This window comes from Ambystoma mexicanum, chromosome 12 (genome assembly GCF_040938575.1).
Source record: "Ambystoma mexicanum isolate Mex_15411 chromosome 12, UKY_AmexF1_1, whole genome shotgun sequence".
Lineage (NCBI taxonomy): Eukaryota > Metazoa > Chordata > Amphibia > Caudata > Ambystomatidae > Ambystoma > Ambystoma mexicanum.
This window is the reverse complement of record NC_090936.1, coordinates 146941270-146954136: the sequence shown is the minus strand read 5'-3', so window position 1 is coordinate 146954136 and position 12867 is coordinate 146941270. Positions and strand designations below refer to the sequence as shown.

General features: G+C 45.0%; 1 protein-coding gene across 2 annotated transcripts in view; it reads left to right on the top strand.

The window, feature by feature from the left end:
• Window positions 1–12559, top strand: part of ATXN10 (ataxin 10) — a 1945293-nt gene extending 1932734 nt beyond the window's left edge. For both annotated transcript variants that reach the window (XM_069628187.1, XM_069628188.1), the window contains one exon: window positions 11776–12559. In XM_069628187.1, the coding sequence (XP_069484288.1) occupies window positions 11776–11960 (185 nt within the window). In that variant the 3' untranslated portion in view covers window positions 11961–12559. The remainder of the gene's footprint in view (window positions 1–11775) is intronic.
• The last annotated feature ends 308 nt before the right edge of the window (window positions 12560–12867 follow it).

The window sequence follows — 12867 nt, the reverse complement described above, 5'->3', positions numbered from 1 at the left end:
TGCACTACCAATTGTGTGGTGGTCACGGTAGAAAGTAGCATACACTAAAGCGTGTTTCAATATTTTTATTTTTGGTTATTTGGTAGCGCTGCTTGTAAACCAAAAATGGGAAGCAAAGAAAAGAGAGATTAGATGTCTCCTTTTATTATAACAAAATGAGGATGTGCAAGTTTAAAGTTTTACGCCAATGACCAGTAGCATGCTAGCCTTTTGTGCTGTACTTTTTCTGCTCTCCAGTACATTACGAATCATAATCCAGGATACCGGCAAATGTTATTACTGTTTCTGGCACTTAGTCCGGCGGCATTACCTCAGATTACGAGTGCCAGAGTGACGGTGTTAATCCCCATTCATGGGGTGCCATAGGACTCCATGAGGGGATTTGTTGTCAATACCGGTGCCGGTAATTACAGTGTTTTTTTACTGGTAGGGCGCCTGCCTTACCTCCAGCTTAGCTGAAGGTAACACAGGTGCCCCACCGACAAACCTGTAGTCAGCCGGTCCGGTAAAGTGCCGGTATACGTTAATACCGACACTTTATTACTGGACTGGCTGACCTATAATGAGGCAGATTGTTTCTTTAGGGCCTCTTTGCGTTCCCTAGTCAATGTCTCCTTTTGTCTTTGGTTTATATGCTTTCAGACTGTGGGGTACTGCTGATGAATGGGCACAGTTCTGTAATGTATTGTTCAAGGGATTGTTTTTAGGGTTTTACTGCTTGGTAGTGGAGGGATTTTGATTACTGTTCTTGTTATGGCACTGGAATATAAAAAAGTGCTTTTGGGTGTTGAGCAGCAGAGGGAATCTCCCTAGTTCTGTTCTGCGCCCATGGTTTGGGCAGTTTCTATGCACACTACCTTGAATCTTTTAAAATTCCAGTGCCCAATCAGGAGCCGCTCCCACTGCACCAGAAGCTGCTTCCGTCACTGTCATGCACATAATATTAGTATTCACACACAGTAGCGACTGGTACATTTGAGCACTAGGAGCGTGCTCCACCATCCTTGTTTCTACACAAGGTGAAAGATTTTATTTATTTATTGTGCATTTGTAAGGCGCTTGTAGATCAAGTAAATCGTGTTTCAAAGCGCCCACAGGGCAACCGGGGGGGGGGGAACATGGGAAAGAAAAACAAATTTGACAATGAAAGATAGAGGCGGGCCTACTAGGCCTCGTGAGCATTAAGAACGTGCAAGTGCAGATGGTACACTGTCATTAAAAACCTCCTTGCATCTTTAACCCAGTTAGGCATGCAGTGCCTCCCTGTGGCAGTAGGATCATCATGTGCATTGTGCATGTGTGGTGGTACAGGTAGACCCTGGAGTCTGTGGTGTGGCTTGAGCATTTTCAAGGAGATTGAAGGGGGCCCTTGGCACTAGCTTTGACAATGCTTACTGGTCTGGTCTGTGCAGACACGAGCTTGCACACTGTTCTCACAGACTGCAGTTTAACACAGCTTGATGCTGACCAACCCGGAATTGTGCCTGCCATTCAGTTACAGCGCACAGTAAAACCAATACCAAATCATTGTGAATAATGTCAACACTAAAAAATGTACATCATATGAAAAATATAATTAAAAAATAGAATAACTAAAGCTGCAAGAGTGCCAAGGCATAGTACTTGCGAAAAAGCCACATCAAAGGTATTCAGATCAAAACAGACCTCTAGAAATGCCGCCTTAACGATTGGTTAGTTCCGGGACTTCAATGGTAAGAGTTCAGAACTGACATTAATATTTGCTTCTTTGCCCTCATGCGTCCCCTGAAGCCTGGAGTTTGTATGCGAGAGGGAACAGGCTATGCCGACAGTGTGTTTGGTGCGTAAGAGCTCCGCTGCACATAGTATAGAGCAGAGGCAGCCATCTCCTAACTTGCTGGGCCTCAACCCCATCAATTTATTTATGTATTGGTAGTTTATTAGGCACTAACTGCAACGAGGCATTTCTTGGCTCCACCTAAGGGAAAGGGTAGAGGAGAACTGATGATTCACAGCTTCTGAGAAGATTCAGATGCGGCAAGAGCAATAGTAATAAAATACTAAGTGCAATAATGGTTAGTCCATTATGAACTGTGATGAAGTGACTGCGTGGTCTTCATCACATGGACCTTGGAATGAGATGATCAGGCCCTGCATTTAGCAGAAGTTCAGGAACTAGATTCCCAAACCAATAAACTTAGCTCAGTGGGGCTAAGCAATACACAAGAACTGTGGCTCTCAGAATTCCCCTCCTTGTTCGAAGGGGACAATCTGGACCGGATCTAGGAAGAAAATGTGTGGTTTAGGTCCATATGGACAGGAGCAATGCTGAAGAACATGTACCAAGCACAGACCCTGCTGACAGCAAACAGGGAAAACATACCTCTCCCATAATCCGCTTCTTTTGCAGAAGGAAAACCTGGAATGGACCCAAGACATGTTGATGCAAATTCCAGTGCAGGAAGGCTGTGGGGTTTGCTTGGGCACCCAACAGAGATATTTCCTACAAGCCAGAATGGACACCATGGAGAACCAGTGTCCCTCTCCCATCTGGTGCCAGAAGTGACGGAGAGAAGCTTATCCCTCCCTTCTACAATGACGCAGCAGCCATGTAAGACTTTACTTCCTTCCCATCCTATAAGAAAGCCTGAAGAAAGGGGAACTCCACTGTAGCCACAGAAAATAGAGATGTTTTAACACCTGCATTTTGAAATTGATGGTGCACAGTGCTTACCTTGACCTGTTTAATGTAGAGCAGCCAAACAACGAACTCCAGATGGGAGGGGCCCTTCAGCCTGAACCGGGGAGAGAAAAAGCTCATGCTTCTGCCCCAGTAGTCAATAAATAGCGAGAAAAGCTTATAAATGGTGGCTGTACGTTTTGATGACTTCCCTCAAGTCTCAGGACTGCAGAGCCTCTGTACCACTTAGCATACTCAGACTGGTCAGAGGGGACCATCAAGACAGTCTCAAATGAGATTTCAACATCAGCTATAAAGGCTAGCTCCCAATACAGCAGTGTGGGTTGTTGGAAACAGAGTTGGAGACTTATCAAAGGAGACCGCAAAGGCTAAATGAAAGACCTGAAGTGAAAAGGAAGATTTGAGGGGAGAGGCCATTTGTAAGACCTTGTGAGGGGAGGCCAAATATAAGACCAGGATAAGAGAGAAGGCCAATTGTAAAACCTGAATTGGAGAGTTTCTGGGGGGTCAGGGTGAAGGGTGGAGGAGATTGAAACCTGGAGAATGGTGAGGTGAGCGAAAAAGCATAGAGGGGCTGGAGGAGATTTAAATTCAAAGACCGGAGGAAGGTGAAGGGAAAAGCCAAAGCATCATGAAACATTTTAAATTTTCATGACAAGGTCATTACCCTGACCTTGTTAAGAGTGGATGGAACCTTTGTCAGCTGGGTTGGGAGGCCTACCCGGAATCAGTTCAGTGCCAGTCCTACCCCAGAGGGGGATGGTGACAGTTGAGAAGGCCCCAATTCCTATTCCTCACGCACCAAGTGGCATTTCATAAATGAGCAGTATTAATTTACATCACCCCATGCCTCTTAAGCCAAATGCTCGCCAGGTTTTCTCTTTCCTAGAACTGGCATTCGCAAAACGACTTGTAGGAAAGAATGGCAGGGAGAGAGCAGCACTTCAGCGTCCCACACTAACTGAATCTCTGTGTCGGAAAATGAGAAACGGCAAAGTGGGAGAGCAGCGGCAGACAGAGGATTGCAGAGCTTACGCGGCTGCGAGATGTGCTGCGCACCTCCCCTCAGCATTGGCCTTGGCTCAGACGAGGCTGCAGCACACTCCCTAGACGACCCAGGACGGACTAAAACCAAGGTTGTAGATATCTACCCAGACTACTCACCTTGGAGGAGCCCAGGCCAAGGCCCCCTAGCACGAACATTGCACGTCCTGGTCCACCATCACCATTCCACATTGGCTCTGCACTGGTAAAAGGGGTGTGACTTAACACCATATTTAAAATCTTCTCTGTATGGAACACCACCTGGGAGGGGAAGACAGTGCCAGATTGGACAGAGTCAAACGCCAACCAGGGCATAGGAAGGGGTCAAAAGGGGACCCAGGAGGAAGGATGGAGACGCAGCATTTGGAGACTTCTTTGGATCAGGTGAGGTACGGGTTAGTGAGTGCAAGTGGTACTGCATTATGAGTGTGCATGAAAGACAAGCAAGTGTGGTTAGGTGGTATGTAGGGAGTGATTGTGAAGTAACTGCAACAGTGAAAGTTTGTGAGAAGAAGGTCGGTGGAGTTGGAGTGTCTAGGAGGGTGCATTAATGTGTAGGAGTAGGAGGGAGTACTAGTGTGGGTGAGGCAGTAGTAACAGTGAAGGGTGGGGACCAAATGTCAAAGGAGTGAGAGACAAAGGGAAGACAGAGGAGAAAGAAACCACAAGTAGAAGCAAAGGATGGACGATTTGTGAAGTAGGAGAGTAATGAGAGGAGAGCAACAGAGGGAGAGAGAGGAGTGCGCAGAGATAATAATAGGAATGAGACGCCGTTGGGCCGAATATCTGTCAGGCACACTCTATAATCCCTTGTAGTCAACTAACCTCTCGATAGTGTTAAGGCAATCTAGTATGTCCCTGAGGGAGGTGACACCAATATGGCACAAATACAAACGCTCTGTATACACTAACCTGGGTAATAAGGACACATGGTTCGTAGTGGAAGTGGTGTGAATACACGAGAGAGAGAGAGGGACAGCCATTTCGCCCTGCTTGAAGCTACAATAAAGCATTTTGAACATTGTCTAGGAGTTGAGGTGCTCTTTGAGTCATCTGCAACAACGTTTGGTGTGGAATTTATTGTATTCGTTTGTTAACCTACTGAACAGATAGTACGTTTTATGACTTTTTAGCCCTTTTCTCTACAACTTTTTGCGTTGATTTTCCTTATAATTATTCACTTAGCTTAAACTTCACTTACTTGCTAAACAGGAAGCTCCCCCTGCCCTCTCCCCATCCTACCTACCTAAACTCACCACAGCCTTCAGTGAATATTAATAACGTAGGTTTGTGTGTGTATAAAGACTGGAACCTTGGTACGGTCATATCTGGAAACTGCACTCCAGAGTCCCCACAAAATATCAATAGGGGAGGAAGGATAGGTCAGGGGCAACACGTTTGTCATGGAAGCAAGACAACCCGGTGCAACACAGATTCAAATCCCAATGCTGCGCTTAGAAACGACTAGCTGATATTAAACGTTTTATAAACAAACAATAAAATGAATAAATAAACAAATATCCGGAGTAGACGGGACATCTTTATTGAAATAACTGCATGACAGGCAGCAGATAGCGTCCGGATTCCATGTTTTCCTCCTGAGTGGTTGTTCACATGAGACAAGCCTGTAAACCACACATTTTTATAATAGACTCCAATGCAATACACCACAACTCGGTCCCCTTTCACCGTCTATGAAGAGGTCAACAGTGCCTCTGTACTGAGTGAATAATGCAGTGGCCATCTTTGAATATATCAGTATTGAAACATTTCCAGGAGTTGGAGTGTTCTTTGACCCATCTGTGACAACTGTTGGTGTGGAATCGATTGTATTTGTTTGTCAACCTACTGAACAGATTGTACATCATATGGCTTTGTATCCTTTTTCTCTCAAAAATGATGCATTGATTATCCTCCTAATTATTCACTTGGCTTAAATTTCACTTACTTGCTGAAGAGAGCACTGCCCCTCCTCTCTGCCCCATCCTCTCTGCATGACCCCGCCACTGCCACCAGTGAATCATAATGATGTAATTTTGTGTTTATATATACATATATATATTACACAGCTTTTGTTTCAAGCACTTGCCCCTTTAGATTAATGTTACTTTTGTCAGGCACCTATTTACTTATACATATTTGTTTGTCCCTGGTGTATGTCCCATTTTATTACAGCCTCATAAGCTGCCTCTCCACTTGTTATCATCTTTGTGCTATTATCCAGGCATCTTTTATGGGAATGCCTCCGCCATCTGTAAACGCTTTATTGTAAGTAACTTCCGATAGCAATTGAATTCCCTTTTCTTCAAATAAATACAAATAAATAAATAGATACATTCATGCATCCTTTCTTGAGCACTGCTTCCCGTCAAATCTGATTTCTCATCTATTGTACGTTCTTTTGTGATCAAGAGCATTGTTTCTCCTGTGTATGTATAAATAAATAGATCTTCTTCATTCATCAATCCTTGCATCCATATTTATTCAGACGCCCTCCTGCACCCTCTCTGCTCTCTCTGTTTGCCCCTCTACATGTCAACCAACTCTCTAAGCTTGCCTCTGTGCGTGAACTCGGAACATTTTTTTTTTTACAATACAGCAGCCAAGTCTATTGGCTTTGTTGCTTCTTGTTGTAAGTACTTTTTGCTGCTTTAGTGAAGGATTAGACTAATCTGAACATCACACTCCCATTTTGATGATGGCTGGGCCGTCCTAAATAATAGAACAGTAATATCTAGACCATTAACGTTCTTGTTCCCTTTCTATTTCAGCAATATTGTAGAATTATTTCACATTTGGATAGTTCAACTAGAGTAAGTGATATGCATCCTCTCACATTAAGGTAAAGCATGGATCATTTTGGGATTAGGTTGCTTTCTTTCTTGTGTAATCATGTGCTTTCCATTGAATTTTGGTATTAGGAAATCTCTTGGGCATGGAGCAGGTATTTGCTTCACGTAAGGATTTGTTCATGTGTGCTATCTGACCCTCTTCTGTTAGAAACCTCTGTGTAACCCTGAAGACTAGGCCACGTGAGAAAAATGTGTGTTTCCCTCTGACAAGGGGCCTCCAAATGAGCCTGCACCCTTTAAGAATTCCTTTCATGATGCATCCAACAGCAGCTCCAACCAAGAAGTCCAGGTGGGTTGGCACCACTCAATACATAAGAGGGTTCTTTTGGCTTTCTCATCCAAAATCCCCACATACTGAAGATTTCAATTGCAGTTTCAAAAGTCATTTACAGGAGAGTTTGTTTACCAAAATGTTTGCCGTAAGCACCAAAGCCTGACCAGCAAAGTATTCTGTATAGTTGGGAGCTTGCTACCATACATAGGCTTCACAGCTTAGTTTGATCCTGATTGCCTTTGTTTTTAATGTAATAGGTGGTCAAAAGCAGCTCTGCATATGCAACGGGAGGATCCGTTTGTGGGTCAAGTGGAGCTTCATGGCCCATGCACAAACCCTTTACTACTGCGACAAGTCCAATAACTGGGCCTTGTCAAAGGAGAGACGGGAAACCTTTTTAGCTGGTGGTTGGAGGCCTACCAGGGTTAATGTCAGAGCCAGTCCTACCGCTGGGGTGAAAAGAAGAAGAGAGAAGTCTGAAAACAGAGAAACTGCTACTGTACGAACGAAGCTCCAGCAGCGAGGGACCTGCCTTTAAGCATATCTGCACACACACTCAAGGAGGGGATGGAAGAAAGGAGATGGATAGGGAAAACTAGCCAATCCGCACCAGGGGAGGGATATATGAACAGTGGACAGGAAGAAGGGAAGTGTGGGTGTATCGGTTGAGGTCAGAGCAAGAGGTGGACAGAAGGAAGGAGCAGCAGATTGTAGGTAAGGGTTTTGGAGCAGGTGAGGCATTGGTTTAGGAGTTATAGTGGTTGTGCAGTGTGAGTGCGTGTGTGTGTGACGTGTTTGTTGAGAGCAAATTGTAAGGAGTGAATGTGAAAAGACTCATACAGAGTGTAAGGAGGGTGATTGAGTAGTATTGTCGGAAGAGGCGTGGTAATGTAAGAGAAGGAGTGGTAGTGTAGGAGGAGTAGTAGTGTACACGGAAGAGGAGTAGTGGAGGAGGAGAAGCAGTAGTGATGTGGGAGGAGCAGTAGGCGAGACTATGAATAGTGGGGAAAGAGTCAACATCAATGGCTGGAGGCAGAAGAGAGGAGTGAAACATTGGAGGGACAGGAAGTTGGTCAAGAGGTGACAGGGGAGGAGGAGTAGGCATAGTAGGTAGAAGGGCGAGGAAAAGGTGGGCGTTGGTGGAATCAGGCCAATCTTAATGAGTAACTGCAAAGCACGCCCTATTTTCCCATTGGCATACTATCCTGCTGTGAGGATTGAGAAAGTTAGGAAGTAATTGAGGAGGTTAGTGCGCCTGCCTTTAGGGAGAACATCACCATCCTGAGGCAGCTATTAGACAGTGGTGGTCAACAATCGATGCAGTAAGGAGAGAGAGAGAACGAGTGGGATAATGGCCCACAAAGATTTTAACAAATACCCTTGAACTGTCTTTGAAACTCGGAGGGCCTGATTCATGGAAGTGTTTTATAATGGCGCAATCTCCTAGGAAAACGTTCCATGAATCAGGACCAGAGTGTTTTCTGTGCCATTTGTGACACGATCTAGAAATCCAGGTGTCAGTTTCCAAAATCAAGTTTAAATTCACCCGATACGTGCTAACATGTTATGTGTTCAGTGCCCTTAATTTGCCAGTCTTCCAGGTTGTACACTTTGTAGCAGCTTATGACTTCAAGAGGCGCAGATACTGTTTCCCTTATTGTTAATTCTTCCTTTCATTCGCTTGATAAAATTGGAAACATTTGTAATTCCATAATGTAAACTGCACACACATTCTTTGGTTTCAAGTGCTCAAAGGATACTACTATATTATAATAATATGAGACTTGTTCCTTGACATTGGTGCACTTGTGGTTTTCAGGGGGTGGCGGGCACTGGTATAGTTTGTGTGTACTTCACTTGTTGAGAAATAACATTGCAGAGTCAAGGCTCTCTCATCACAATGTCTTGCTCCAAGTTCATGAGTTATATAATGGTGTGATGAAAAGTGTTTTAAATTTGACTGCCGATTATCTTTGGAAAACAAACCATGTGCACATCTTCTTCCGAAGATAAATGCGGCTCCAAACCATTACGCCAAACCCTCAGTTATGCTGAATGAAATTCATCCATGTCCTTTTTAATTACATAGATGGCCTTGCGTATCGACATTGGCCTTTGGCTGCTCTGCTGCCTTTAGCCTTAGTCTGTTTCTGATTGTTAATGTAAGCCAACAATACTGCAGGGCTCATCGCAGAACTACAAATAACAGACTGGAAACGCATCCTTAGGGGTTGCAGGAGGGAACTTTGGAATTCTGTTGTGCCTCTTTCCTCTTTGTGGAAGTAGAGTATGTTAACTCATCCCTATGCCCTCAGCCCCTTACATCCCTTTTCCTTGATGTTGTCAATGCCATATTCAGAGTACTCGGAGTGGATCCTGACTTCCTAGCTGCCACCTTTTGGGTGAAGTCAGGTGTTTTTCGAAAAGGGGATGACTTGAAGTAGATTTGTATACGCCTGTTGTGTTCATGTTTGGTGTCAACCGGAATTGTAGGATTATCGATTAGCCTGTCTCAAGGCCCCTGCCATTTTCTTTGCCTTTGGTCAGAGAGGAGTCCCTTTGAGCGTCTGACCTTTACGTTTAATATTATTCTCAGTCTGCTAGGCATACAGGGCGGCTGTGGCACGAGGATGAACAACTTGCAACTGGGGGTAACTAAGGTAGCCACAGAGATTTTTTCAGAGGCAGCTAGAGTTGGGCATGCCCTCGTAATCTGGCATTCACCATCACCTTCACCATCCTTTCCTCTCACTCTCTGGCCTGCCTCCCTTGGCCCTTCTCCTACTCCACCTGCGAGGCAAAGAACCTCGGGTCATCTTTGACACCACACTTTCCTTCTCCGCCCACATCTCTGAGGTCTCTATAAAGTCAAACCTACTACTGCACCTCCTCCAGAGATACCTTGCCTTTCCTCTCCTTCCCTCAGAATTTCACCATCTCCCAAGCTCTGGTTCTCTCTAGGCTGGACTATTGTAACAGCCTCTTTCTAAATCTGCCTGCCTCTACTCTGCCCTCTGCATCTAATCCAGAACAGGACTGTGAGACTTGTCCTTGGCCTCAAGCCCTGGGATCGTATGTCTCCAGCTCTGAAATCTCTCCATTGGCTCCCAGTGGTTGCAAGGATTACATTCAAAACCCTCTGCATTGTCCACAAGGCTTTCTGGGGCCTGGGTCCAAAATATCTTCAGCTATCCCTCTGCAAATACCTCCCTTCTCAAGCTCTTCGCTCCTCTACCTCTAACTCCCTCAGGGTCAGTCGATTTTCAAAGAAACGAGCTGGGGATAGAACTGTCTTCTGCTGGGGCCTCCCTCTGGAATAGCCTCCCTGCCACGCTAAAATTTGAGGAGAACCATCTCTGGTTCCGGAAGCACCTCAAGACCTTCCTCTTTGCTTTTGCCTTTGCTCCCCCTCTCCCCTGCTGATATCCTCTCTCTTGGCACTGTTCACCTGGCCACCCTCTGTCTCCTGGGCCCAGGTACCTGCTCACCCTGCCACCCTCCTGCACTGCCTCCTAGCCACGCCTTGCACTGGGGACTTGTATCTGTACCCATACAGTCCCCCACCCCATTTTTCTTCTTTTCTGCACTTATCATACTTACCCAGTCTGCTGCCGTAAACACAGCACGTGCCACTTGCTGGCTGCACCACCACTGTTTATTGCCTCTATTATCTATTTATTTTTATTTATTATTATTTATCTGTTCTCCGCTGCTCCGCACTTCCCACTCTCCCCCTTCCATGCACTTTTCCCCTTTCCCTTTCCCATGCACTTGCACGTTCTCATTGTCACTGGGCCTAGTAAGATCGTTGTTGTTTTCTCCCCTGTTCCCCTCCCCTCCCTTGCCTTGTCGCGCTCTGAAACACTTGTGTACGAGCACGATACAAATAAAATATATCATATCATTCATCCTAAGAGCTAACACATTTCCTTAATCTTCATATAAAGACACGAGTTTGGCATAACATTGTCTTTTATTTTTTTTTATCTTGAATTATGATTTTACAATCAATCCATAGTACATTTCAGTGATATCTTACAGTGTGTTTCACAAAATCTCTGACGGCACTCAATTGTTGCACCAAATATTTAGCTTAAGCTGATCTGCTCTTGTCCAACGTAGTTTCCTAACCTGCCAGCTGCCAGACACTTTACCCTGATGGGCTGCCTACACCGGGTAACCCTGGTATGTGCTTCCTTTCCTGCTATTTAGTCCCTACTGCACTATCGCAGAAGGCGGCTCTGCTTTCTCTCTCTGCAGGATGACGAAGGATTACCTGAGTAGGAAGCATGGTCATGCAGCCCCTTGATTCCCACTGGTGCACAGCATGTGCAGCATGCATTGATGTGGAGAGCTCCGGCCACCAGGAGCGAAATCCACAATATCCGTCTGCCAAACGCCTGTATGTGATCCACTTGGTAGTGCGGTATATATAATGACTCATTCCAAGACACCAGCACGAATCTTTATTTTGTGTTGAAGGTTTTTGTATGATGCTTCTGCCACCATCAAGCTGCTTCAAAGCAGAGTGGGCACAATGGTGGGATGAGGCTGGAAGGTGCAGTGGCAATGGCAGTGGGTAGAGGACGTCTCAGCAGAAGCTCGCATCTTGCTAAGGCGTATCCGTTCCTAGGTCTACCTTGAACCAGCAAGAACTGCCTTTATTATCTAGATGAGGCGCAAGATCTCACCTGTGTGGCACTTAGTTTGCACAGTTGACACTGTTTTTCGATTAGGCTTTTTTCCTTACATTGGCGAATTTGGTTAAGAATAGGTGATCTCATTAACCTCAATAATGGCAAAAGCAAGTATTGGTGCTCCTGGGTAACGCTAATGGGATTGAGCTTGTATAACGTGTTGTCTAATTTCACCTCTGAAAGTTCTATGCAATAAAAATGCGAAGATTCCTTAACATTCTCCTACAGTTCTGAACCAGTGGGCAGTGTATGCCATTCGAAATCTCACCGAGCAAAATGAAGAAAACCAAGCGGTCATAGCTCAAATGGAGCGGCAAGGCTTGGCCGATGGGTCGGCACTAAAGAGTATGGGCATTCAAGTTGAAGAGCGAGACGGAAAACTCACCCTGAAGTCTCTAAAGAAACATTCTTGACAAGTCTGCCTAGTACAATGGGCTCAACTTCAGGGCACTTCATTTGGAGACCGACGTGCCAACCATGTTTGCCTCCTCAGTCCTCGCACCGACTGGTCCATTTACCACGTTGAAAACTTATCAGGAATGTTTCATTTTTGTTTCTCCCAGTTTGAGCCTGCGTATGTGGTTTATATTTTTTTAGGGAACATCAGATGGGTAGAGACACATGAAGCTGAGCCCTGGGATTATGCTATTGGACTGTTTGTATTGAAGTGAAAGGACACACAACTCGTAAAATTCAATCAACGTACTTTTTGATGCCCTTCAAATCCTCTTCCTTTCCCCGGAATGTGGCCATTACATCAACATTTCATTGGTGCACTGCAATTTCCCACTAACATTTGTAGCAGACCAGCAGTTGCCCTGGCAAAAATATGTATTGTGCAGTGCATCTTTGCATTGTTGCACTGTTTGGCCTAGTGTAAGTACGTGCAAAACTGTACTCCACCGACACCAAGTTTCGCTAATGATAACCACTGTTTAACAAAAATGTCTGCATTCAGTTGTGGGACGGCAGGTAGCACCGCCCAACATAAAGGATTATCTTTCGAACAGAACACGAATGCTGTTTCTTGTCTTTTTTACTATCTGGTCTTTCAAATCTCAGTTTCTCCAGCATGGGATCTGGCATGGATTCACATGCTCATGAATATTCCCCGTCGTCAGGCTGGGAATCCTCGGGAAAGAAAAAATCAGTATCAGTTTCTTTTCTGATCTGTCTTTCTTAGTAGTAACCAATCACTGATCTCTGGGTCATACTGCCCTCAGCCAATGACTGCCCTCTCCCTAAGCCCCGCCTCGGCAGCCATCCTCAGATTTTTTTTTTTTAAAACATATCTTTATTAGTTTGCATGGATACAACGAG